The sequence below is a fragment of the Oncorhynchus kisutch genome, linkage group LG18 (assembly GCF_002021735.2).
Source record: "Oncorhynchus kisutch isolate 150728-3 linkage group LG18, Okis_V2, whole genome shotgun sequence".
Lineage (NCBI taxonomy): Eukaryota > Metazoa > Chordata > Actinopteri > Salmoniformes > Salmonidae > Oncorhynchus > Oncorhynchus kisutch.
Window position 1 is genome coordinate 70,882,456 of NC_034191.2, and position 27,640 is coordinate 70,910,095.

A 27,640-nucleotide genomic window follows, 5' to 3' on the forward strand; every position below is an offset into this window, starting at 1 on the left:
TGACAAGCCCGTAATTAACCAACAATGCATTTTTATGAAAAATAAGGGTTAAAAAAATATTCACCAAATAAAGTAGAAAAAGTTAAGCAATAAAATAACAATAACGAGGCTATATATACATCGGTACCGGTATTGAGTAAATGTGCAGAGGTACAGGTTCATTGAGGTAATTTAGGTAATTTGTACACTACCGTTCAAAAGTTTGGGGTGACTTTGAAATGTCCTTATTTTTTTAAGAAAATCTACATTTTTGTCCATTAAAATAATATTGAATTGATCAGAAATACACTGTAGACATTGTTGTAAATGACTACTCTTTTTTTTTTATCTGCCGTTTCCAGCTACAATAGTCATTTACAACATTACCAATGTCTACACTGTCTTTCTGATAAATTTGATGTTATTTTAATGGACCAAAAATGTGTTTTTCTTTCAAAAACAAGGACATTTCTAAATGACCCCAAACTTTTGAACGGTAGTGTACATGTACAGTAAGAAGTGTTAAAGTGACTATGCATAGATAATAACAGCAAGTAGCAGCAGTGTAAAATAAATGCAAATAGTCCGGGCAGCCATTTGATGAACTGGGGGGGTAGAAGCTGTTAAGGAGCCTTTTGGTGCTCCAGCACCACTTGCCGTACGATAGCAGAGAGAACAGTCTATGAGTAGGGTGGCTGAAGTCTGTGGCAATTTTTAGGGCCTTCTTCTGACACCGCCTGGTATAGAGGTCATGGATGGCAGGAAGCTTGGCCTCAGTGATGCACCACAGGACAGGCTGTTTTGGTGAATTTTTTTCAGCTAGCGGTCACACCCAGAGAGCCTATCTTATTTCAGGCTAAACGCTAACCGTCAGCTAACGGTCACACCCAAAGAGCCCAACTTATTTCAGGCTAAAAGCTAACAGTCAGCTAACGGAGACACCTAGAGAGTCCAGCTTAGAGGGAGTGAGTGCTGTATGACTGTCCCCCTGACATAGAAGACAAAAACTTGTTCTGACAATGTCCTCTATACTACATAATCTCCCAACCCGCCCTTAATGGGCTGTCTGATGTTCTAATGTAGGCCCAAGATACAGCAAATATTATACCACATTTTTGTTACCAAATGAAGGTTGAGAAACCTATTGGTAGAAGATGATTGATTGTAGACGGTCTCTCACAATATTGTAGTGGGGATCCTGGTTCGATCCCCTGTGAGCCCTACGCACTTCGTGCTCCCTCTACTCTGTCTCCCTACTCCTACTCCTATCCTGTCATAATTCCGTTATCCTTTAAACAGAGAAAGAAACAGGTGTATCCAGCGACAAAGGTTGGCGTAGTTAGAAACGACATTAAAAGATTAGAACGTGATGTATAAGACTAGACGTGTATCCAGTATGCCCATCTATAGCTAGAAGCAGAAGGATAAAAAGAGATACTCCTTTCTTCAACAACTTTTGATTTTCAACATGATCATCTCTCTTTACACTTTGAGGCAATGTAAATAGAGCCATACGTTACTCAGGGAAATCTCCAGCGGAGCCAGAGACCCTATTGGCCCCTCAGATGAGTTACCTCAAGCTTAAATGACCTCATTACTGACGTGCCGCTGCCATTGAGAATGTGCTCCGAAAAACAGGTCAAAGAATGAATTGCTTGTGTGCGAAGCAGAGACAAGGTGTTATTATCCCATCCACACAGTGTGTGTATGTGTGTGTGCACAGCACATTGTAAACCCTGATCCACTGATAAAGTTGGATGAATGTTGACAAACAGTGAAGGGGCTGTGTATGGCTCAGATGCATGGTAATTGCAACGTCAGGATTGTGGGTTAGATTCCCTCTGGGCCACCTATACGAAAATGTATGCAGGCACTATAAGACTCTTAGGATAAAAGCCTCTGCTAAATGACACATATTAGTAAAACAGTAAAACGTATGCTCCCAGGTTATTTAATTGACACAATGTTTCGGCATCCATTTAAGTGATAACGGTGTTGTGCCAATATATCCAATATATTCTCCAAGCACCGGCTTCGAGGGCATTATCACTTTTATACAACAGGTTACCAATGATTTACATATTTTCATTAAAAACGTTTTTTGATTAATTTATTCAAACTATTTTGTCCTTCCACAAAATATAGTCCCGACACAAATCTAGGGTTGCTAACCAAGCCGGGTGGTCGTTCGTTCTATCGGTTTGGTTGCCAGAGTCGCGACCCAGTTGTTCAGTCTTTTTGATCTGTATCTACGGATTGAGCCAGTCGTTCGTTCTAAATGTTCCATTGCCATACTGGCTGGCATCGCTCTTATCCCTTGCTTGCTAGCTAGCCTACTACGGCTAACTTACAGTCATGTCAAAGTGCAGCCAGAATAACAACAGCAGTGACACGTTCTGACCTTAGTTATTTTGTTATGTCTTTGTTTTAAGTATGGTCAGGGCGTGAGTTAGGTGGGTTATCTATGATCTTTTTTCTATGATTTGGGATTTCTGTGTTTGGCCTGGTATGGTTCTCAAACAGAGGCAGCTGTCAATCGTTGTCCCTGATTGAGAACCATACTTTTTTGTCTTTCACCTTACGGGACTGTTCGTTTGTTATTTATTGTTTTGTTCAGTGTTCTAGTACGTCATTAAAAGCTATGAACACTTACCACGCTGCGCATTGGATTCGATCTCTCCTACTCCTCAGAGGAGGAAGAAGACGAGCGTTACAAGTAGCTCCATTTGCTGTTTTCTAGTGACATTTATTTGGACACATCCATAACAATGATCTAATGATGCGTGGTTTCACCTGGCATTGAAAATGTGCTCTCTCGTCAGGACACTGTTGGTCGAGAGCTAGCCAACAACACAGCTAACACAATCACTTCAAACCGAAGTTGGAAAGACTGCAAACTAGCTGCACGTTTTGTTCTATATTTTTTTTATTGACATTTCTTTGTATATATCCATAACAATTATGCTGATTCATGATTTCGACTGGATGAGAAACGCTGATTGCCTGTCTGTCTCGTCCCGATATGTGCATTACTATGGGACAGCTGGAGATCGAATTTGAATATTGAAACAATGTTGCAAATGTCGAAGAGACAGACAACAAGGTTTATACAAATCTCTGCTGTTGAAAACTAAATGTTAGTCTAAAAGAAATGTGAGATAATGTCTAGATGCTTTTTATAGTGGAGATCAAGTTTATAACTTGCCTGGCTGGGCTGATGAGAACGTGGATTGCTCAGTCAGATGGAACAGAGTAAATAGGCATTTTAACATCATAGATTTAGTTGGTGGTAACTTGTGGAATAGACACCGGCTGGAATGTGGTTTTAACCAATCAGCATTCAGGATGAGACCCACCCATTATATAAATCAATTATGAAAACCTAAGGGCCGAAACGTTGTATCAATAAAATCATATGGGAGCATGAACAGCAGTGTGCAGCCTTTTCATTTGTATTTATATGTTTATGTAATATATATATGTAACTCCAGTACCTGCTAAATATTACCTGGATGTGTGTGTTTTCTTCAGTTTGTGTACATATTAGTAACTAACAATCATCATCTGCAGCTATAGATTACATCATTTGATCAGCAGCTATGAATACGAGCCCATATGAGAGTGGGGAAATGAAAGCAGCTGATGATTAATAAAAGTGATACAATCCCTTAGTCTGTGTGAAGAGGATGATGAGAGTGCCTTGATGATTCTGACAGTCAGAAGACTAATCATTACAGAGGAATCGCTGAGAGCCTTGTTTGTGATCAGTGATGAAACTTAAAGGTGAATGAATAAATGTAAAGCTATCTATCTGTGGATCCAGGCACAGTGTATATGACTGTAGAATGAAAGATATACAGCTCTCTGTACACCAGAGATTCAGGGTAAAGCAAACCAAACAGATTCTGTGAGTGAGCTCTCCTCCTCTATGCAGCACTCCTACTCCTCACTCTCTTTGACGTTCCTGTCTCCTGCACTAGGCTGTGTGCTGCCCAGGGGCCCAGCATGTGGACACCCTGTGTGTGTGTGTGTGCTGTGTGTGGTGTGGTGTGTGTGTGTGTGTGTGTGTGTGTGTGTGTGTGTGTGTGCGTGTGGTGTGTGTGCGGTGTGTGTGTGTGTGCTGTGGTGTGTGTGTGCGTGTGTGGTGTGGTTTGGTGTGGTGTGGTGTGTGTGTGCTGTGTGTGGTGTGTTGTGTGGTGTGTGTGCGGTGTGTGGTGTGTGTGTGCGTGTGTGTGTGTGTGTGCTGTGTGTGGTGTGTGGTGTGGTGTGTGTGTGCGTGTGTGTGTGTGTGTATCTCTGACAGATGGGCACTGGCTGCATGTCCCTGTACAGGTAATGTGGGCTCTGACTGCCAAATACAAGGAGGAAGGGAGGGATAACAAAGGAACAAAACATAGGTGTGGCTTTTCACTGGTGTGGCTACAGATGTAGGATCTATTTTGACCTATGTTGTCATAGCACAACAGGATTTGAATGTTTAGTGCATAATGTTTCTTAATCGGTGGTTAAATGTAGGCTACATGAAAAGTTAAATACTGTTAGTATAACTGTGTGTTAGTGTGGGTTTTCAGTGAATTTATGTAAATACCAAGCTACTCTGCAAGAACATTCTCAGGAACAAGAGAGTGATCAAATTAAGATCCTACACCTGTACATATTATACTTCTGTGATGACAAAGTCTGGATCTTAGTTCCTTCATTATTACACAATGTATCCACCCTCAAAAGTGTTGTGCATTTGACGACATGTACCAAAATGCAGGGAATCTCACCTGGCTCTGTAACTCACTCTGATGTCTCAGCCTCAGGTTCTCTGGGGTGTCAGTCACAATGGTGAAGGACTGCTTCGGGTAATGCCTGGAGTGAGAGAGAGAGTCATTGTATCATCGTCATCATTAGTTTTTTACAGAAGTGGATCATACAGCCCTGAAAAGTAAGAGCAACACCAAAAGAAGCTAAATGAAAACAAATGACTGCTAAGATAAGACTTTTCCTCACCTCTGCATACATTAGTCACTCTTATAATCTAATGGCAAAGAATGGAGACAATTTAATGTTTACCGTCCTGATATTCAAGTAGGAAGTCACCGAATTGATTTCCAAGAGTTAAGGCACCCTTGCACTATCGAGTGCAAGGGTGTCTCTTACATTTGGGTTATTCACAATAATCTATAGCTTGTCAGACCAAGAAATGACAACAACTGAGTCCTATTGGCATATGGCCAACTTTTAGAAACAATTATCAAAAATGCTCCCATGGAACAACCCCCCCCCCCAGCGCTGTTTTGAGAACAGAATGGGCACAGAATGGGAATGGAACGTAATAGGTGCCGATGAAACTTCCTAAAACAATGGCCTATTGAAAAGGACTAAACAAAACCTCAGGAAAGTTCAGCTATGACCCAATGACGTTTATCTTATAAAACAGACAGCATTGACAAAGGAGTCATTGAATGAATTGAACAACAGTGACAAACATATCCCTGTTTCCTGGGAAACACTATAGGTTCTTCCCACAACCTTTTGATATGAATTATGGAAAGACAACTCAACTAAGCAAACTACACACACACACACACACGCACACACGCACAAAATATCAGTCTTCTTGCACTTCAAGATTGCAAGTTTGGTTCATTAAAATGTTTTAGTTGGTCTATGTAAAGTGCAAATTGGTTGAATAAAGATTATTTTAAAACAAATGTATAATGCAAATGTAATGAGGATGTCAGGGGGAGCTGGTTGAGCACCTGGTAGTGTTGTGAATGAGGATGTCAGGGGGAGCTGGTTGAGCACCTGGTAGTGTTGTGAATGAGGATGTCAGGGGGAGCTGGTTGAGCACCTGGTAGTGCTGTGAATGAGGATGTCATGGGGAGCTGGTTGAGCACCTGGTAGTGTTGTGAATGAGGATGTCAGGGGGAGCTGGTTGAGCACCTGGTAGTGTTGTGAATGAGGATGTCAGGGGGAGCTGGTTGAGCACCTGGTCGTGCTGTGAATGAGGATGTCAGGGGGAGCTGGTTGAGCACCTGGTAGTGTTGTGAATGAGGATGTCAGGGGGAGCTGGTTGAGCACCTGGTAGTGTTGTGAATGAGGATGTCAGGGGGAGCTGGTTGAGCACCTGGTCGTGCTGTGAATGAGGATGTCAGGGGGAGCTGGTTGAGCACCTGGTAGTGTTGTGAATGAGGATGTCAGGGGGAGCTGGTTGAGCACCTGGTAGTGTTGTGAATGAGGATGTCAGGGGGAGCTGGTTGAGCACCTGGTAGTGCTGTGAATGAGGATGTCAGGGGGAGCTGGTTGAGCACCTGGTAGTGTTGTGAATGAGGATGTCAGGGGGAACTGGTTGAGCACCTGGTCGTGCTGTAAATGAGGATGTCAGGGGGAGCTGGTTGAGCACCTGGTAGTGCTGTGAATGAGGATGTCAGGGGGAGCTGGTTGAGCACCTGGTAGTGCTGTGAATGAGGATGTCAGGGGGAGCTGGTTGAGCACCTGGTAGTGTTGTGAATGAGGATGTCAGGGGGAGCTGGTTGAGCACCTGGTCGTGCTGTGAATGAGGATGTCAGGGGGAGCTGGTTGAGCACATGGTAGTGTTGTGAATGAGGATGTCAGGGGGAGCTGGTTGAGCACCTGGTAGTGTTGTGAATGAGGATGTCAGGGGGAGCTGGTTGAGCACCTGGTAGTGTTGTGAATGAGGATGTCAGGGGGAGCTGGTTGAGCACCTGGTAGTGTTGTGAATGAGGATGTCAGGGGGAGCTGGTTGAGCACCTGGTAGTGTTGTGAATGAGGATGTCAGGGGGAACTGGTTGAGCACCTGGTAGTGTTGTGAATGAGGATGTCAGGGGGAGCTGGTTGAGCACCTGGTAGTGTTGTGAATGAGGATGTCAGGGGGAGCTGGTTGAGCACCTGGTAGTGTTGTGAATAAGGATGTCAGGGGGAGCTGGTTGAGCACCTGGTAGTGCTGTGAATGAGGATGTCAGGGGGAGCTGGTTGAGCACCTGGTAGTGTTGTGAATGAGGATGTCAGGGGGAGCTGGTTGAGCACCTGGTAGTGTTGTGAATGAGGATGTCAGGGGGAACTGGTTGAGCACCTGGTCGTGCTGTAAATGAGGATGTCAGGGGGAACTGGTTGAGCACCTGGTCGTGCTGTGAATGAGGATGTCAGGGGGAGCTGGTTGAGCACCTGGTCGTGCTGTGAATGAGGATGTCAGGGGGAGCTGGTTGAGCACCTGGTCGTGCTGTGAATGAGGATGTCAGGGGGAGCTGGTTGAGCACTTGGTAGTGTTGTGAATGAGGATGTCAGGGGGAGCTGGTTGAGCACCTGGTAGTGTTGTGAATGAGGATGTCAGGGGGAGCTGGTTGAGCACTTGGTAGTGTTGTGAATGAGGATGTCAGGGGGAGCTGGTTGAGCACCTGGTAGTGTTGTGAATGAGGATGTCAGGGGGAGCTGGTTGAGCACCTGGTAGTGTTGTGAATGAGGATGTCAGGGGGAACTGGTTGAGCACCTGGTCGTGTTGTGAATGAGGATGTCAGGGGGAACTGGTTGAGCACCTGGTAGTGTTGTGAATGAGGATGTCAGGGGGAACTGGTTGAGCACCTGGTCGTGCTGTAAATGAGGATGTCAGGGGGAACTGGTTGAGCACCTGGTCGTGCTGTGAATGAGGATGTCAGGGGGAGCTGGTTGAGCACCTGGTCGTGCTGTGAATGAGGATGTCAGGGGGAGCTGGTTGAGCACCTGGTCGTGCTGTGAATGAGGATGTCAGGGGGAACTGGTTGAGCGCCTGGTCGTGCTGTAAATGAGGATGTCAGGGGGAACTGGTTGAGCGCCTGGTCGTGCTGTAAATGAGGATGTCAGGGGGAGCTGGTTGAGCACCTGTTTGTGCTGTAAATGAGGATGACAGGGGGAACTGGTTGAGCACCTGGTCGTGCTGTGAATGAGGATGTCAGGGGGAGCTGGTTGAGCACCTGGTCGTGCTGTGAATGAGGATGTCAGGGGGAACTGGTTGGGGACCTGGTCGTGCTGTGAATGAGGATGTCAGGGGGAACTGGTTGGGGATGGGGTGGTAGAGGTAGAGGTAGAACGGGAAGAGAGGGACAGATAGTGAGAGCGATTAGTTGATTGTTGTAGATGACTGAGGGAGATTAGTAGGCAGAGAAAGAGAGACAGAGCAACCGAGAGAGAAAAAGAGAGAGACAGAGCGACAGAGAGAGAGAGAGAGAGAGAGAACGAGAGAGAGGGATGGAGAGAGAGAGAGAGAGAGAGAGAAAAAGAGAGAGACAGAGCGACAGAGAGAGAGACAGAGAGAGACAGAGAGAGAGAGACAGAGCAACCGAGAGAGAAAAAGTGAGAGAAAGAGCGACAGAGAGACAGAGAGAGACAGAGAGAGAGAGACAGAGCAACCGAGAGAGAAAAAGAGAGAGACAGAGCGACAGAGAGAGAGACAGAGAGAGACAGAGAGAGAGAGACAGAGCAACCGAGAGAGAAAAAGTGAGAGACAGAGCGACAGAGAGAGAGACAGAGAGAGACAGAGAGAGAGAGAGACAGAGCAACAGAGAGAGAAAAAGTGAGAGACAGAGCGACAGAGAGACAGAGAGAGACAGAGCAACCGAGAGAGAAAAAGAGAGAGACAGAGCGACAGAGCGACAGAGAGAGAGAGAGAAAATGATAAAACGTGTATAGAACACAGGGGTGGAGCTAATAACATGGAACCCGGTGCAAATATTTGTCACGGGCCTCCCTACCCTGGCAAATGCCAGTTTCAGAGAAACACAGATTAACTCTGATTCAAGGACATACCAAGCAACACTGTTGTGTGTGCATATTGTACGCAGGCAAGGCAAGATTATCTCAGGAGGGAAATGAAAAAGATGCAGAATCTTCAGAACACAAAGTTTAAAAAACCCACCTGCATCATGATCATCAGCATGTTTTCATTTCTGGCATTCACCATGACTACAAACTCTACTGACACGCCCTGATCTCAGAAACTCAAGAGATAAATAGATATGATCAACTAAAAGTCTTGTGACGACAGAGTCAAATATACTGGACAAAAATATAAACACAACATGCAACAATTTCAATGATTTTACTGAGTTGCAGTTCATATTAGGAAATTAGTACATTTAAATTAATTAATTAGGATTTCACATGACTGGGCAGGGGAGCAGCGAGGGTGCCAATGGAAGGGAGCCAGGCCCACTGGGGAGCCAGGCCCAGCCAATCAGAATTTGTTTTTCTCCAACAAAAGGGCTTTATTACAGAATAATATACTCCTCAGTTTCATCATCTGTCCAAGTGGCTGGTCACAAATATTGCACAGGTGAAGAAGCCGGATGTGTAGGTCCTGGGCTGGTGTGGTTACACGTGGTCTGCGGTTGTGAGGCCGGTTGGACGTACTGCCAAATCCTCTAAAACAATGTTGGAGGCGGCTTATGGTAAAGAAATTAACATTAAATTATCTGGCAACAGCTCTGTTGGACAGTCAGCATGCCAATTGCACACTCCCTCAAAACATCTGTGGCTATCAGGAATCAAGGTAAGACCCAAGTGCAGACCGTGTGAAGTAACAATGTTTATTGTAACACCAGGGTCAGGCAAACGACAGGTCAAGGCAGGCAGGCTCAGGGTCAGGGAGAGTTCAGTGACCCAGAGGGGGCGCAAAGGTACCGGACAGCAGGCAGACTCAGGGACAGGCAGAGTTCAGTAACCCAGAGGGGGAGCAAAGGTACAGGACGGCAGGCTCAGGGTCAGGGACAGGCAGATTGGTCAGACGAGTGGGTACAAGGTCAGGACAGGCAAGGGTCAAAAACCAGGAAGACAAGAAAGAGAGAGGCAGGGGAAAAGGCAGGAGCTGACAGGATGAACGCTGGTAAGCTTGACAAACAAGACGAACTGGCAACATACAAAACAGAGAACACAGGAATATGAAGAGGACTGGCCACCCCACATAGCCTGGTTCCTCTCTAGGTTTCTTCCTAGGTTTTGGCCTTTCTAGGGAGTTTTTTCCTAGCCACCGTGCTTCCACACCTGCATTGCTTGCTGTTTGGGGTTTTAGGCTGGGTTTCTGTACAGCACTTTGAGATATCAGCTGATGTACGAAGGGCTATATAAATAAATTTGATTTGATTTGAAATACACAAGGGATAATGGGGAAGATGGGCGACACCTGGAGGGGGGTCGAGACAAGCACAAAAACAGGTGAAACAGATCAGGGCATGACAGTGGCATTGTGTTGTGTGACAAAATTGCAGAGTGCAGAGAAATTGCAGAGAAATTTTAGAGTGACCTTTTATTATCCCCAGCACAAGGTGAACTTGTGTAATGATCATGTTGTTTAATCAGCTTCTTGATATGCCACACCTGTCAGGTGGATGGATTATCTTGGCAAATGAGAAATAACCACTAACAGGGATGTAAATACATTTGTGCACAACATTTTTGAGAAATAAGCTTTTTGTGCATATGGAACATTCCTGGGATCTCAGCTCATGAAACATGGGACCAACACTTTACATGTTTGCGTTTATTGATTTTTTCAGTATATAACAGAAATCACTGATATAAGATCACTGGCTTGATTGTGTGCCGACTTAAACAGAAGCAGAGTGCAGCAGCCGACAGATATCTAGAATGACGTCGGTCATAAAGCTCAGCATTCTACTGGCTATTCTAGTCAGGACCTTACATACCGATACGTTTCATTTTGAAGCACCAGGGAAACAATATACCTTTGACATTATTCATCATAAAAAAGACTACCGTTTGTTATTCAGTTCGACAGCTGAAGAGAGCTTGCTGTTGTGGAACACTTCTAACAGTTCACCTGAGAATTCCCCCCTGGCTGCAGGACTACGGGGCCGACTACAACTGACTATTTTATCTCCCTGGATCCAGAATCTCACTCATTCAGACTCTGGACGCTACAGTGTGCAGTGTTGGACAGATGGCAAGGTTTTTTAGCAAGATCGGAGGATATTCAGCTGCTCAGTTTGACCACTCTTTTCAACCGGAGCTCTAGATGTTTTGAGGGGTGCTCCTTCCCACTCTCTTTCAGTCTCATTCCCTGCCATCTCTCTCAAAGGGTGATGCTGCCGATATTACAGTACATTGTAGAATAATAGTGACGACATCAAAACTATGAAATAATACATATGGAATCATTTTGAGATTCTTCAAAGTAGCCACATAACAATCCTTTTTTGTGTTTTTCCGTCTTACACAATATAGAATTTGATGGATGTGCCTTCCTCAACGTGGATGTGTTGTCCGGCTACCTGTCTAAAATTCTAGACCCCTCTGATCACATGATCAAATGACCTAAGTATGACCTTAACGACCGCACAGAACACTCACTCAGCAAGAGCCAACTTGTGTTGTAATGAAACACCCCAGGCTTTGTCACTTTTTTTGGGGTGATGCCAATAGTATGTCGGTATGTAGCCTCACTATCCCCACAGCAATTACTTCCTGTAAACAATGCTAAACAATATAGGGGGAGGAGCAGGAACAAGAGGACCAGGAAGTGTATCTCTGACTCATCTTCTATTCCCATACCATTTGCACCACTGGTACTGCGCATGAAAATTCAGTATTGTTCCATCCCTGGCTATTCAACTCCAGGCCTGGAGGGTCAACATTCTACTGGCTCTCTTTTCTACCACCAGTTGGTGTCCCAGGTCTGAATAAGTCCCTGACAAGAAAGGTTTGGCCCCTCAGTTGGAGTTGAATAGCCCTGCCACTGGGCATCTAGAAGATGGCAAGAAAGACAGGTAAACCACAGTAAACAACTTGGCCCAAGTGGAACTATTCCGGAAAACCGAACTTGTAGCTAGAGTACCTTCAAAACAAGCATTCTCTCTCTGTCACAGGAGCAGAGGCTCAGAGAAAGGTTTCATGTGGGGCTTTGGTTACCGTCTCTTGGGCTAGTTTAGCTAAAAGCCCTGGGGAGAGGAGAGAGGGGCAGTGTGTGTGTGTGTGTGAGAGAGTGGGCTCTGTCTCTACCTCCCCCTCTCCAGGCCTAGAGTTACACTTCAGTGGCCCCAGTCTCCATTGGCAACTCTGGACACTTTGTTCGGGTGGTGCAACCCAATCCCCTGAAACAAAGGCCCACTCTGTGGGATGTCATACACTCATTCAGCAGCCAAGGTACCTCTTCCTCAACCAGAATAAAAATGAGAGGTAGGCCTACAATAAGCTGTTTATCCCTGGACTACACCATTAAAAGAACACTAAAAAGCCTCCTGAAATGTGAAGTCCCTCGTTTTCATCTACTTTGAGGTTCTGACAATGTCTGTTTTCTCCCCATCTGGTGGTAATATTGCTTTATTGGAGCAGAATGGAGACAAAGAAATACGTGTTGGCACAACAAAATAGTCTGGATTGCAGCTGAGCACAAATCACCTCTGTTGAAGGAACAAACTGGATATACGGACAGCAACATACAAGCACAAAGCACATCCACTCACAATGGTAACACTGTTTTTACTTCAGCACCCACTGGGCACAGATGTCAATTCAACGTCTATTCCACGTCATTTCATTGAAATGACGTGGAAACAACATTGATTCAGCCAGTGTGTGCCCAGTTCCAACCACACGTTCCAACCAGACTTGTAGTTAAACCTCCCAGCATAGCCGCTGTCTCGGGAGCAAGGTGTGGATTTCAACATCAACTGCATGCTCACTATACAAAATATCATAGTAGGAATTTAACATTTGCTCCTTGTTTTGGGATGCTTCAACTAGGGCTGTGGCGGTCACAAAATGTCATCAGCAGGTGATCAGCAGGTGATTGTCAAGCAAATAACTGTCTCATCGTAATTGACCGTTAATTAACATAACCACATTTAGCAACTCCTGGCTTCCAGACATAGCTTACAAGCCATTTTAAAAAGTATAATACATCCATGTAATATAACCTACACCTTCAGAATAAATCCATTATTTACTTTAGACAGTTCTAAACAAGCATGATATGAAGAAAATGTAGTCTATTTCAGAAGAAAAGAATAGCATACTCTGATACTCTGAGTTGTCCTTATGTTAGGTTCAGATGTGGCTATGCCAAATGGCTGTGGGCTACACTAGTTCAATAGCAGAAAATATTTGCTTATAATTCCGTGGCATTATTTTGTATTATTTTATAGTATGAAGAATACAATTGAACAAAGCTGAATAAAATAGAAAGGATATTTTCTCCAAATGATTTGAGGGAGTGCACACATGCAAATCTTCTGTGTAGTGTGGTTAACAAGGAAACAGGTTCTCCTATATGCTTAATTCAGAGTTATTAATGTAACTTATTTGTTCTACAAATGTTGGGCTAATGTTTTGATGTGTAATACATTGTTAGGTTGCATGATGAGACTCTAATGATGATTTGAAAAAAGGCATTTGAAAAGGCATGAGCTCTGCTTTGTTTTTTTGCGCAGGCTGTTCACACTTCATCAGTCTCTCATTCACAATTTGACAAGCACTTGATAATGCCTCGAATTTCATGGAGCCATTCCCTTTGTGGCGATAATGCACCTTAAAAAAACAAAATTAAACTTTATTTGTCACATGCGGCGAATACAACAAGTGTAGACCTTACTGTGAAACGCTTACTTACAAGCCCTTGACCAACAGTGCAGTTCAAGAAGAGTTAAGAAAATATTGAAGTAAAATATAATAAGAAGTAACACAATAGCATAACAATAACTGCAGGTAGCCTAATATGGTTTGAGCGTTGGGCCAGTAACCTAAAGGTTGCTAGATCGAATCTCCGAGCTGACAAGGTAAAAATAGGTTGTTCTGCCCCTGAACAAGGCAGTTAACCCGCTGTCATTGAAAATAAGATTTTGTTCTTCACTGATTTGCCTAGTGAAATAAAGGTTAAATAAAAAATATAAATAAATAATGAGGCTATATACAGGGGGTACCAGTACCGAGTCAGTGTGCGGTGGTACAGGTTAGTTGAGGTCATTTGTGCATGTAGGTAGGGGTGATAATAAACAGCGAGTAGCAGCAGTGTACAAATGGAAGGGGGGGGTCAATGTAAATAGTCCAGTGGCTATTTGATTAATTGTTCAGCAGTCTTATGGCTTGGGGGTAGCTGTTAAAGAGCCTATTTGGTCCTAGACTTGGTGCTTCGGTACTGCTTACCGTGCAGTCAGGCTCTACACCCCTTGTAAAGCGGATGAATGTGCTTAAAGTTATTTGGCCACTTTAGTTGTGATACAAACCTTATTAAAACATATAGGCCTATGGGCAAGGCTACATGAGGTGTGTGACTATGATTAGAACAAGTCGCAAAAAAAGGCATCGTTTCTAATGCTGGGCATCATTCACAAGTGATAATATATAATTCACAAGTGATAGGCTAATATTTTCACTCATCAGACTATTCTTGATTTAATCTGGTCTTTACATATACTAAATAATACATATATGTGACATTTGTTTTGATTTTGAATGGACCATTATCATGCACCTGTATCAAAACAGGGCCAGCGGGAAAAAAATACATACCATCTATGCACTTAAATAGCGAATGGAGGATGCTTTCCCCGTGGTTAATTTTCATGCCAGCCAGGTAGGCTATTGTAAATATAAGCAATGTGCTTAATATAATAGAGGTATTTCAATAACAAAATCATAATTCTAACGCAAGCTTCCAATTGTCTCCTTCCACCCCTCTCCTCTCCACTGTGACTGTTGCCCAGGTTGTTCTTTAAAAAGAGAAAATAACTGTTCTCAATCAACTGACCGTGTCAAATAATGTCTAATGCATACTGTGTTGGCTCAGGACAGATTCAGAGAAATGGGATGGTTACAGAGTATGGAAAGATACGATGACTTGGCTTGCTGCCCTTTACTGTGGGAGAGTTTCTTAACCACCCCAGGAAACAGCTAGTCAGTTCAATTGAAGCACAAGGGCACACACACATTTCATGCTGGCTTAAGCACAGATATATTGCTTACTATATAACCATACAAATATGCACTAAGTAGCATGTCCTCTATCAGAAATTGACACACACACAGTATTATTCTGAGTGCTGCAGCCTGCATTATATTGCTTATCCACAAGGGCAGATGTGGAAGTCAACAAGGCATTAAAATGTAATTATTCCCAGGGTCTTATTTATGGTGTTAGAAGCCAGGTTGTATGATGCTTAGTGTTCAATATTGGACTCTGCAATACATCTGCAAACCAGAGCTGGACATTCAAAATGGATCATTAGACCTTCAGGAGAACAGTCACAAATAACGATTGATTGATAATCCTGACAATGGAAGTAAAAAGGTCCTCAAAGAGAGCTTATTATCAGGGTCACATACCAACCCAATCAATGGTCCAGATGTGAATTTGTATCAAGAGGCATACAGTACAATTGATTGTTGATTGCCGTTGTAGATAGTTCAGAACTAAAGTATACTTCTCAAATGAACACTAAGTGAAGAATGATCGGGATGAAAGTGGTCTCCGTAGCAACGGCACACACACACAAACACCTCTTTCAACACTGAGAATTAGAGTGTATCCTGAAAGGGACTATTTTAGAAGCAAGTTTATTGGGCAGGTTAGGGGTGGAGTGGATTAGGTGGGGGGTTCTAAGTCTCTCTTGTACCTCTCCACACACAATACAATATTTGCTCAGCTCAGCAGGGCAGAAAAACATGGCTGCCAGCCAGGAGAGTATCAGAAAGCCATTCCCTTCACATTCAAAATAGTCCATTTTATTTGACTGTCCTAATGAGCCTCCTATTCTTAACCTGCACAAAAGCTGGATAGGGTTGACAAAAATGAAACCTAGACGCAGGTGTGTGTGTGTGTGTAGTATAATTAGAGGAGTTTGGATCAATGTGGGCTGCTGTTGACTGGGTGCTGCTCACTCCAGAGTCACTCTCTCCTAGTGTCTGTCTTTTCCTCTGTCTCGAGGTCATCCATCTATCAGGGCTGACTCATTACTCAACTCTGTGTGTGTGAGGGCAGTAGTGCCAAGCTGCAGTCATGAATAACCCTGCTACTCGATATAAACCAAATCGGGCAACCTGTCTACCTCTGCCCAGAACCCAACAACTTGGGTTTGCGTCTCCCCCTTCCCCTTAGAACAGCCTCAATTCATCAGGGCATGGACTCTACAAGGTGTCCAAAAGTTTCCACAGGGATGCTGGCCCACATTGACTCCAATGCTTCCCACAGTTGTGTCAAGTTGGCTGGATGTCCTTTGGGTGGTGGATCATTCTTGATACATACGGGTGTTCTTAATGTTTTCTATACTCAGTGTATTTCTCATCTCCAACATGTAAAAACTGTGCATCATAATCTACAAGTTCATTACTCTGGTTGATAATTGGCACTGGAGGGGTGTTTCAGCTAATTGCACAAAACGCACCGCTTCAATCGGATAATGTTATACATTTAGACTTCAATGCTTGCACTCATAATCCCTGGTAAATAAATAAATCAAATCAACACTGAGTAAATGAGAAAAGGCTAAATGGGTCTTTGCATCCCCCCTGGTAAGACAAAAACCGATCCAAAACGGCTTGGTTTACATGACTGAAACATTTGGTTCTCACATGCGCGTCAGGCCTAAATATAACCCCCATGTATTTCCAAACAATGTTTCCAATAACACACTCGGAGACATCCTGTTCACATTGAAAGTTTCTTTGTCCTTCCGGTGAAACGGCAGAGATTTACAATGCTCTGAGGCTGCCGGATTGTGATGACCGATGTGGAGGACATTGTTTAAATGTTACTGTGGCATTATCATGCTGTCTGTGGGTGACCCTCCCAGTCTGCAGCAGCACTAGGTTGGTCCTATTCTTGGATGTTTTGTTTTGTTTTCCTGTGTGAAAGAGAAACAATGGTTGCTTTGATGTCTAGGGGTGGGGGTTCCAACCTCCTGTTCCCTTGGCCTGCTGGGAGATAACAGAGGAAGCGACAGACAGCCATCCCTCTTAATGTTCATTTTTGAACACACACACACAAATAAATGCATGTACACCAAAACCATCATCCATACCTTGTTAAGCAATGCTGAATGAATTGAATCACTAACAGGCTAAATCTGTGCTCTCTCTCTCTTGGCTGTTCTGTGACTGTGCACGCTGAAACAGCTTATTACGATCTTAATGCTGTTATCGCATGTATGGAATATGACTTTCACATCCATCCTGACCAGTCACCCTCTGTATGCTTCCAGCGGCTGAAATAAAACCTCCCAAGGACGTGTGGTTTACTCCGCCCGTTCAAGATGCTCTCTTTCTACTCCTCTTACAAGTGAACCCCTCTCGTCAGTTGTGTGAGGCTCAGCCAAGCGGAATAAACATGGGGTCAGCTCCAAGTGTCGTTATGCTGGTTGCTGCAAAAAGCATAGAAAGACCAGAGCATCGTCTTTCCTCTCATCAGCTATCGACAAGGACTTGTAGCCCTTTCCTGCCGTCACATGACCTAGTTGCCTCATGGGTGGAATATGAATCATATTTTTCATGTTTGTCACAAATAATATTATTACTATTTATAATTCTAATATGATTGATTTTTTAACCCGCCGAAAATCTGGTGTTTCTATGTCAAACAGTTTTTCTTCTGTGATGTATATGAAGAGTAACATTGAGGTGCAAACTCAAATCTCAACTCTATATCTGACATGGTACAGGTCTTCTTTTTTGATCCCATAACCATGTGTGTGAGGTGCATACTTTTGTTTGAAAGTAGATTTGTTTATGACTACCATGACCCTGATTTAGCCCACTGCTATAAAAGGTTTTAAACTGGCAGCCGTGTAACTAACCTCAACACAAAAACGTGGACACTACAGACAGTAATCCTCCTGAATGTTATACTGCCTGAGGGGTATTTCACCAAGCAGGAATGCAGGCTAATGCTCAAAAAACACTATTGTGATAAAACCCTACATTGTCTGGTACTGTATAGGGTACATAGTAGATAGAATGGACTAAGGGAGGACTATGCCTCAGCCACTCTGTAGACTGTACATTACATATAACATGTATTATATCCCATCAGGCTTATAGCCAGCAAACGTGTGTCCCCCAAAGGGTGAATCCATGGCCCCTGTGTCTTTTCCCCCACAACGGAGCTGTTGAAGCTGGGCTTTATTCCCCCTGACAGGACAGGTCTACTCTGGAGCTATAGCTACTCTGTGCTGGTCCATATGTTCTACAACAGCATCTCATCCCGGCGATGACCCCAAAACAGACATCTCAGGACCTCCACTTATACAACTGAATAAGAAAGTTGCATACACTCATTTCTTCTTGATGTGAGTTTCTATTTGACCGTGTTGTTTGATAAAGAGCCTTCATCAGGGTATGAATAAATATCCCTACTTCATCTATAGAGTAGATTTATGGCCATTTCAAAAACCATGTATTCCCACAGATAAAATGAGAACCTGTGGTGCATAGACAGGCTCTCTTCTCGAGGCTAACCATGTACAGTAACGTACCCAAAAGGATAAAAACAGTTGAATGTAATTACTTTACAGAAAAGCTTTGGGGAGCCAGAGAGACCTATTATTATCTACACGGCTGCCGAGGTGATTAAAAGCTGTTTTGAGATGATTTACTCTGAGATAAGAGGTTAAAATGAAGACTTTCACCGAATAATCCATCTTGCCCTTGGTGCCTGCTGAGTACATCCTTTCCCTTACAGCACATCACAACCTCAGCAGTTGCAGAGAGAGAGAGAGAGAAGGGGGGGGGGGGTTCTAAATAGGGTTCTTATCACTTACACTGATGGAAATTATTTAAGAAATCTATTTTAAAAAGGGTCAAATTAAATTGGTCTTTTATTGAGTTGGTCTTTATCTGTGATTGAAATTCACTGTATACAAAATCGTGTACTGCACACGATAAAATATATTTTCGTGTGCCTGTCACAAATTTCTAATAAGCAATTTATGTCTATTTCACAATAATCTGTGATACTGGGTTGGCTATTCATTGTTAAGACTGCATCATCATCATCATCATCATTAAAGGCACCTTAGCTAATACTGTTAACTGAGACTTTGTTGATTTGAATAAATTAATATTAAACAAAAAAATATGATATATACTTTCTATATGATGGGATTTAAGTGTGTTCCCCTTTGAAAGCCACAGAGAAGGACGTTCGCTATTCATATAGGTTTAGCCGAGAGGCTTATTCTAAATGACACTACTAGGCCTACTGGAGTAGCCAGTAAGGGTGGTGACATGACATTATCTTGGACATTCTGGGCCAAATCTTCAAATCAAATCAAATTGTATTGGTCACATACACATGGTTAGCAGATGTTAATGCGAGTGTAGCGAAATGCTTGTGCTTCTAGTTCCGACAGTGCAGTAATATCTAACAAGTAATCTAACACATTCAGAACGACTACCTGTAACGTAATTCTGATCACCTGTTCACACACCTGTATGTCATTATCACACACTATTTAGTTCAGTTCTTTGCACCCCATCATTGTGAGGAATTGTTTGTTTTGTGACACACTTCTATTCGGAGCTCTGGTTTCCCCGCAATTTATTCCTCCTGTGTATGATAGTTTTTGCCTGCCTCACTAACGATGCCTTTTGCCTATTTCCTGCCTGTACTTTATCAGATTTCCTGTTATCAACCTATTGCTTCCCGGATGACGTTACTAGCCTTTTCCCTGCCTGTACTGTTGCCTTTTTGGACCCCCTGTGTATGACCTTCTGCCTGCCCCTGGACCCAGCTACCTGCCTCCTCCTGTGATCCTTTACAATAAACATCTGCTGCGCCCTGTCTTGAAACCAGCTCTCTGTCTCCCATCGTGTTCATTACACTACCTTACACACACAAATGTAAAGGGATGAATAAGAATATGTACATATAAATACATGGATGAGCGATGGCCAGTGTGGCATAGGCAAGATGCAGTAGATGGTATAGAATACAATATATACTGTTGACATAAGTAATGTAGGATATGTAGACATTATTGTGGCGTTATTTAAAATGACTAGTGATAAATGTAATAAATTGATTTAAAAAAGGTATTTAAGTGGCCAGAGATTTGAGTCTGCATGTTAGCAGCAGCCACTCAATGTTAGTGATGGCTGTTTAACAGTCTGATGGCCTTGAGATAGAAGTTGTTTTTCAGTCTCTCGATCTGAGCTTTGATGCACCTGTACTGACCTTGCCTTCTGGATGATAGCGGGGTGAACAGGCAGTGGCTCGAGTGCTTGATGATCTTTTTGGGCCTTCCTGTGACATTGGGTGCTGTGGGTGTCCTGGAGGGCAGTTAGTTTGCCCCCCCGGTGATGCGTTGTGCAGAACGCACAACCCTCTGGAGAGCATTGAGCTTGTGGGCGGAGCAGTTGCCGTACCAGGTGGTCATACAGCCCAACAGGATGCTCTCGTTTGTGCATCTTTAAGGGTTTGTGAGTGTTTTAGGTGACAATCCAAATTTATTCAGCCTCCTGAGGTTGTCCTTCTTCACCACGCTGTCTGTGTGGGTGGACCATTACAGTTTGTCTGTGATATGTATGCCGAGGAACTTAAAACTTTCCACCTTCTTCACTACTGTCTCGTCGATGTGGATGGGGGGATGCTCCCTCTGCTGTTTCCTGAAGTCCACGATCATCTCCTTTGTTTTGTTGATTTTGAGTGAGAGGTTATTTTCCTGACACCACCCTCCCCTCACCTCCTCCCTATAGGCCGTCTCGTCGTTGTTGGTAATCAAGCCTACCACTGTAGTGTCGTCTGCAAACTCGATGATTGAGTTGGAGGCGTGCATGGCCACAAAGTCATGGGTGAACAGAGAGTACAGGAGAGGGCTGAAAACGCACCCTTGTGGGGTCCCAGTGTTGAGGATCAGTGGGGTGGAGATGTTGTTTCCTACCCTCACCACCTGGGGGAGGCCCGTCAGAAAGTCCAGGACCCAGTTGCATAGGGCGGGAACGAGACCCAGGGTCTCGAGGTTAATTACGAGTTTGGAGGGAACTATGGTATTAAATGCCGAACTGTAGTCAATGAACAGCATTCTTACATGGTTATTCCTCTTGTCCAGATGGGATAGTGCAGTGTGCAGTGTGATGGCGATTGTGTCGTCTGTGGACCTATTGGGGCGATAATCAAATTGGAGTGGGTCTAGGGTGTCAGGTAGGGTGGAGGTGACATGGTCCTTGACTAGTCTCTCAAAGCACTTCATGATGACAGAAGTGACTTCTACGGGGCGATAGTCATTTAGTTCAGTTACCTAAGCTATCTTGGGAATAGGAACAATGGTGGCCATCTTCAAACATGTGGGCACAGCAGACTGGGATAAGGATTGATTGAATATGTCCGTGAACACACCAGCCAGCTGGTCTGGGCATGCTCTGAGGACGCGGCTAGGGATGCCGTCTGGACCGGCAGCCTTGCGAGGGTGAGATCTGCACTTACTTAATTCATTGACACACAACTCTTACTGCCGGGGCCTCCCGAGTGGTGCAGTGGTCTAAGGCACTGCATCGCAGTGCTAACTGTGCCACTAGAGATTTTGGGTTTGAGTCCAGGCTCTGTTGCAGCCGGCCGCGACCGGGAGACCAATGGGGCGGCACACAATTAGCCCAGCGTTGTCCGGGTTAGGGGAGGGTTTGGCTGGCAGGAATGTCCTTGTCCCATTGTGGCGGGCCGGGCACAGTGCACACTGGCACGGTGGCCAGGTGTACAGAGTTTCCTCCGTCACATTGGTGCGGCTGGCTTCAGGGTTAAGTGGGCATTGTGTCAAGAAGCAGTGCGGCTTGGTTGGGTTGTGTTTCGGAGTACGCACAGCTCTCGACCTTCACCTCTCCCGAGTCCGTACGGGAGTTGCAGCAATGAGTCAAGACTGTACCAATTGGATACCACGAAGTTGGGGAGAAAAAGGGTAAAAAAAAAAGAAGAAATATCATAAATAAAAACAACTCTCACTGCCATTAATGCAAGATTTACCTGCAAGTTTGACATTCGGTTCCTTCTCCCTTTTTAAGACATTAGCTTAGACATTTAGACCTGTGGTCAGCAGAATAAATTAACATAACATTAAATGAACTAATCTTTCACATCAGAAACAAGCTGCAATTTTAAATCTCATCATACAGTTGTAGTATCTTAACTTGATCACCCTGTTGTTGAAGGAAATTTCCTGTACAGCAAGAAATGCAACCTTTTACTGTATTCAAGGTTCAAAACGGCTTCTAAATGTTTACATTTTATTTTACTAGGTAAGTCAGTTAAGAACAAATTCTTATTTTCAATGACGGCCTAGGAACAGTGGGTTAACTGCCTTGTTCAGGGGTAGAACGACAGAATTTGTTTTTTTACCTTGTCAGCTCAGGGATTCAATCTTGCAACCTTCCGGTTACTAGTCCAACGCTCTAACCACTTGGCTACCTGCCGTTTGTAATTTCCACTTTTAAATGTCAGACTTGATTTGCCCAAATAAAAAATATAATCAACCAATGTCACACCCTGGCCATAGTTTGCTTTGTATGTTTCTATGTTTTGGTTGGTCAGGGTGTGATCTGAGTGGGCATTCTATGTTGGATGTCTTGTTTGTCTATTTCTATGTCTGGCCTGATATGGTTCTCAATCAGAGGCAGGTGTTAGTCATTGTCTCTGATTGGGAACCATATTTAGGTAGCCTGGGTTTCACTGTGTGTTTGTGGGTGATTGTTCCTGTCTCTGTGTTTTGTACCAGATAGGGCTGTTTTTGGTTTTCCACGTTTATTGTTTTGTAGTGTTCGTGTTTATCTTTTTTTGTTATTAAACATGAATCAAAGAAACCACGCTGCATTTTGGTCCGCTTCTCCTTCAGATGAAGAAAACCGTTACAACCAATACAATCCATTATTATCCACAAAATAATTCACATTTCCTGACACTGCAGGATTATTTTCATGCTGTGAGAAACTGGTCAAATTAAGATTCTACATATGTAGATTAAAAACTCATTTTCAAACCCTTGCGGCAAAGCCCCTATGCCTTCCTTTTCAATGGCTCGCTAGTCACCTGTTTTCTCAAATTTCACACAGATAGGAAAGCGCTGAGCCTGCGTCTCTGATGTTTTCTGGGCTGTTGGATGGTTTTGCGTTAGGTCTTGCTTTAATGAGCTCAGGCCTCAGTAATCCAAATGAACACGATACAGCACTCTATTATATAGACTCTGATCATTGAGCTCAGCCATCAAGTGAGCCACTTCACTGGTACTTATTTTAGTCCCCAGGTGTTTCTCAATTGTCTTAAGTGGCTTTCTCTCCTCGTCTCCTTTCCTTCATCTTTGCTGATCTGAAAAGATAGTTGTATAGCAATATGGAGGATGCTAGAATGGAATGACCTGGAAATTGCTTTCACCTGTCTCATTCTTTGTTATAATATATAATAATATATATTCCATTTAGCAGCATGTTAGTTTAATAAGTAGAGGAAAAGAGATGAGGTGAGGATGACTCTTGACTATTGAGATGCACCCCTTGTGCAGCAGGAAAGCTTTGTGACAGAGATTGGGGGGATAATATCAAATAAATAAAGAGCAACTTGGCTGTATTTGATCAAATACCTAATTGGGTCAAAATCATATGCTTTGATGCAACATATAACTAATGGCTTTGCTTTCATTTGTTCAACTATTCATGCATAACATTCTGGAGTGTATCTTCTCTAAAAGATACTCAGATCTCTGCCTTTTCACAGCTTTTCAGTTCTGGGTTCTCTCCTAAAAGATTAGTCAGAGAGTTACATAAGTTTCCCTCATATCTCTTGTCTGCATGACAAATGGCATTGTCAACTCCTGTATGTGTGGTGAACAATGACATTTGAAATGCTACTTTTGGGGCATTTGTCATATCCCTCAATGGCAGTAGTTGAAAATCACTAATGTCATCATCACCATTCTCATACAATTTATATTACATTATCACTGGCTCATATGGTAGAGTTATGGTGTACTGTAGGCATTAAATAAAAAATATATTATGGAAATACAATATTTGGTTTGGTTTAAAACTATAAGGCACAGTACACCAGACAGACTCGGAAATGGGATTCATCTTTGCATCACCACTTTCTATTGAGAAGTCAGATTACATAACATGATCTAATTATTCTAACTTAAAAAGAGATGTTAATTAAATATAAATATTTTATAGAGAAATTTGCATTTAAAAGATGGAATTGGCATGACTGAACATAAGCCTTCCTCTACACTGCAATAATGCTATGCAGGAGTGGATGCTTAAATATGAATGATGAACTGGGAACTCAGTGTCACACAGCTTCATTTAAAAGAGCCATGAATGGCAGATGATATATTTTCTCATCCCCTGACATGTAATTAACCTCGCAGTATTCCTTGACCTACGCTTAAGCGGAGGTGAACGCTGGAGTGAGTGACTCCTGGGTCTCATACCAACCCAGAACTGACTGTTAGTCACTCAGTATGAGACTAAAATATGCCGAAAATGTAAATGCAATGCACAACCTGTAAGATTTGAGAGTTTATTACAACCCATCATGACCTAAAACGCGACAAACAGATGCATGCATATAGGGAGATACTAGAGAAACCAAGGGCTTATAATACCTAGACACAGAGGAAGCCAGTGGGAAAAGCATCCATTCTTGCAATTTAGTAGATTCTGTCCCGAGACTCTGGAAGAGAAGCTTTACCCTGGATGTCAAAGGCTAAGTAGCATGACTTTTTCCCAAAAGTTTGAGAGAGAGTGAAAGAGTGAGTAAAAGAGAAAGAGAGAGAGCGAGAGAGCGAGAGTCCCAAGAACCTTGGCTATTATAAGAACCTTTAAGGTACTGACCCAAGGTTTGGAAACCGTGGGGGTGATGCTTAAAAGAGTGAACCACTCCAACATATTGAGTAACAGCTTCATTTCACTGACACTAATCACCATGACAAAGTGTGTCATGCACAGACATACACAAAATTAGTTTGTTTTCAGGCACAGTTCAACATCCGTTGAATGATGATGATCTTTCTATTGGCCACGTCACGTAGGGAACATAGTCAGAACACTAAAGGCTTCTAGAGGCTATGGAGAGGTATCATAATTAAATAGGTGGGCTTGGGTGAAACAAAGTATTAGTCTCCCCCACTGGGAGAAGAAACTGCTTTATGGCCCTAAAAGTCAGAGTCATTTTCACCCAAAGCAGCCATAAAGTAAATGCTATTGGGTGTGTGAGGAGGGTAGGACAAAGTGTGTTCTGTTTGCAGACTTAGAGGCTGTGTTTCGGGAACACTCACCTGTATGGCTCTATAACACAGTATTTTCTTGGGGACTTCTCTAAACAAATATGTTGAAATTACATAAAACAAGACTTTGATGAAAAATAGTTTGGGCATTTCTAATGCAGCAAATATATATTGTCTATGCCGTATATATTGTTCAAATGAAGGCTACAATGAATCTGCTTATTGGCAAGAGTGGTATGGACCACCTTTGCACACAACCCTATTAATAACAACACAAGGATAGCAGATTAAATTCACTTTAAAATGTTATTATTGAAATGCTGGAGGTGTTCTTCTTGAACAAACTGCACTATACATCCACACTTCCACACTAGCACCAGAATCTGACCCTTAATCTCACCCACACTTGTTCAGCTAAGTGGGCATGCATACTCCCCTTCCCTGCAGTTTGGAACAAGAGCTTGGTAGAGGTAACCCTGCAGTTCTGAACCACAGCTTGGAGAGGTAACCCTGCAGTTCTGAACAAGAGCTTGGTAGAGGTAACCCTGCAGTTCTGAACAAGAGCTTGGTAGAGGTAACCCTCCAGTTCTGAACCACAGCTTGGTAGAGGTAACCCTGCAGTTCTGAACAAGAGCTTGGTAGAGGTAACCCTGCAGTTCTGAACAAGAGCTTGGTAGAGGTAACCCTGCAGTTCTGAACCACAGCTTGGTAGAGGTAACCCTGCAGTTCTGAACAAGAGCTTGGTAGAGGTAACCCTGCAGTTCTGAACAAGAGCTTGGTAGAGGTAACCCTGTAGTTCTGAACAAGAGCTTGGTAGAGGTAACCCTGTAGTTCTGAACCACAGCTTGGTAGAGGTAACCCTGTAGTTCTGAACAAGAGCTTGGTAGAGGTAACCCTGCAGTTCTGAACCACAGCTTGGTAGAGGTAACCCTGTAGTTCTGAACAAGAGCTTGGTAGAGGTAACCCTGCAGTTCTGAACAAGAGCTTGGTAGAGGTAACCCTGCAGTTCTGAACAAGAGCTTGGTAGAGGTAACCCTGCAGTTCTGAACAAGAGCTTGGTAGAGGTAACCCTGTAGTTCTGAACAAGAGCGTGGTAGAGGTAACCCTGCAGTTCTGAACAAGAGCTTGGTAGAGGTAACCCTGCAGTTCTGAACCACAGCTTGGTAGAGGTAATCCTGCAGTTCTGAACCACAGCTTGGTAGAGGTAACCCTGCAGTTCTGAACCACAGCTTGGTAGAGGTAACCCTGTAGTTCTGAACCAGAGCTTGGTAGAGGTAACCCTGTAATTCTGAACAAGAGCTTGGTAGAGGTAACCCTGCAGTTCTGAACAAGAGCTTGGTAGAGGTAACCCTGCAGTTCTGAACAAGAGCTTGGTAGAGGTAACCCTGCAGTTCTGAACAAGAGCTTGGTAGAGGTAACCAAGCACACGGGCTGTGCTTTATATAGAAAGAAGAAACAGTAATTGCACTCCTGTAATTGTGTGTATATCCATCCATCCATCCCTCTTTCCCTCCCTCCCTACCATCCATCTATCCCTCCCTTTCTTGCCTCCATCCCTCCCTCCGTCCCTGTGTATGAATCGTGTGCTACAAGAGCCTGTTATAAGCCAGGGGCTGTTTTTCTGAATGGTAAAGAGAAACACAAAGCAGAAAACTAGGCAGAAGCACTGGCTCTCCATCTCCTTTCATGCTGGGGGACTGAAATAGACTTGTTGTGCTCTCTGATAGAAGGACCTAGTTTCCATGTTGTTCTATGCAACAGGCCAGTCTCCAGCCTACTCTTTTATTCTCATCTGAGAGCTTTGCCCTAAAGAAGAGCCAGGGAAAACCAGACACATCATGTGTGTGTTTCAGATGTAACAAGCCTGAGATTACTGGTAGATCACCCAGGCTTTGGAGACGAGGACAGGGCCTTTTCTCTCACATGCATGAACTATCTCTCCTGTACTGTAACACTGACTTTTTTTAGGAAATTCTCATCTGGAATCACCTCCATTTTCTATGTTCATGTGGAACCGGTGGGAATTGAACCTGGGTTTCAAGCTCACCAACCCAACGCCTTAACTATTAGACCAAGAGGACACCCTCAGCATCTGAGGGCGACAAAGTGTCAGGCAGACCCACCTCATTCCGAGAGCATGATTCCAAATCACCTACACTATACATGCATTGCCCATTCATTCCCATGTGTCCATACGCTACATCTACCACTTAATCAACAAAACTATTTAAGACCCCTGAGAAGCCCTAAAACCAAAGCAAATAATTAGCTATAGCAATGACACTCACGCATTGCAGTAGGGCTTCTTATCATAGCCTTTGTAGTTCTTCATGTTCAGAGTCATCTTACACACCTCGCAGTGGAAGCATCCTTTATGCCAATTCTGGAAAAGAAAACACAAATTATATTTCAAGTCAGTTTGACCTTGCACTGGTGCTCAAATTTTAATTTTTTATTTAACTAGGCAAGTC

General features: G+C 43.5%; 1 protein-coding gene across 1 annotated transcript in view; it reads right to left on the reverse strand.

Moving 5' to 3' along the window:
- LOC109909860 (LIM zinc-binding domain-containing Nebulette-like) overlaps window positions 1-27,640 on the reverse strand; it is an 85,250-nt gene that overhangs the window by 56,168 nt on the left and 1,442 nt on the right. The window contains exons 2-3 of the mRNA XM_020508924.2: window positions 27,458-27,552; window positions 4,752-4,836 (exon numbers count right to left, since the gene is read on the reverse strand). Of these exons, the coding sequence (XP_020364513.1) occupies window positions 4,752-4,836; window positions 27,458-27,552 (180 nt within the window). The remainder of the gene's footprint in view (window positions 1-4,751; window positions 4,837-27,457; window positions 27,553-27,640) is intronic.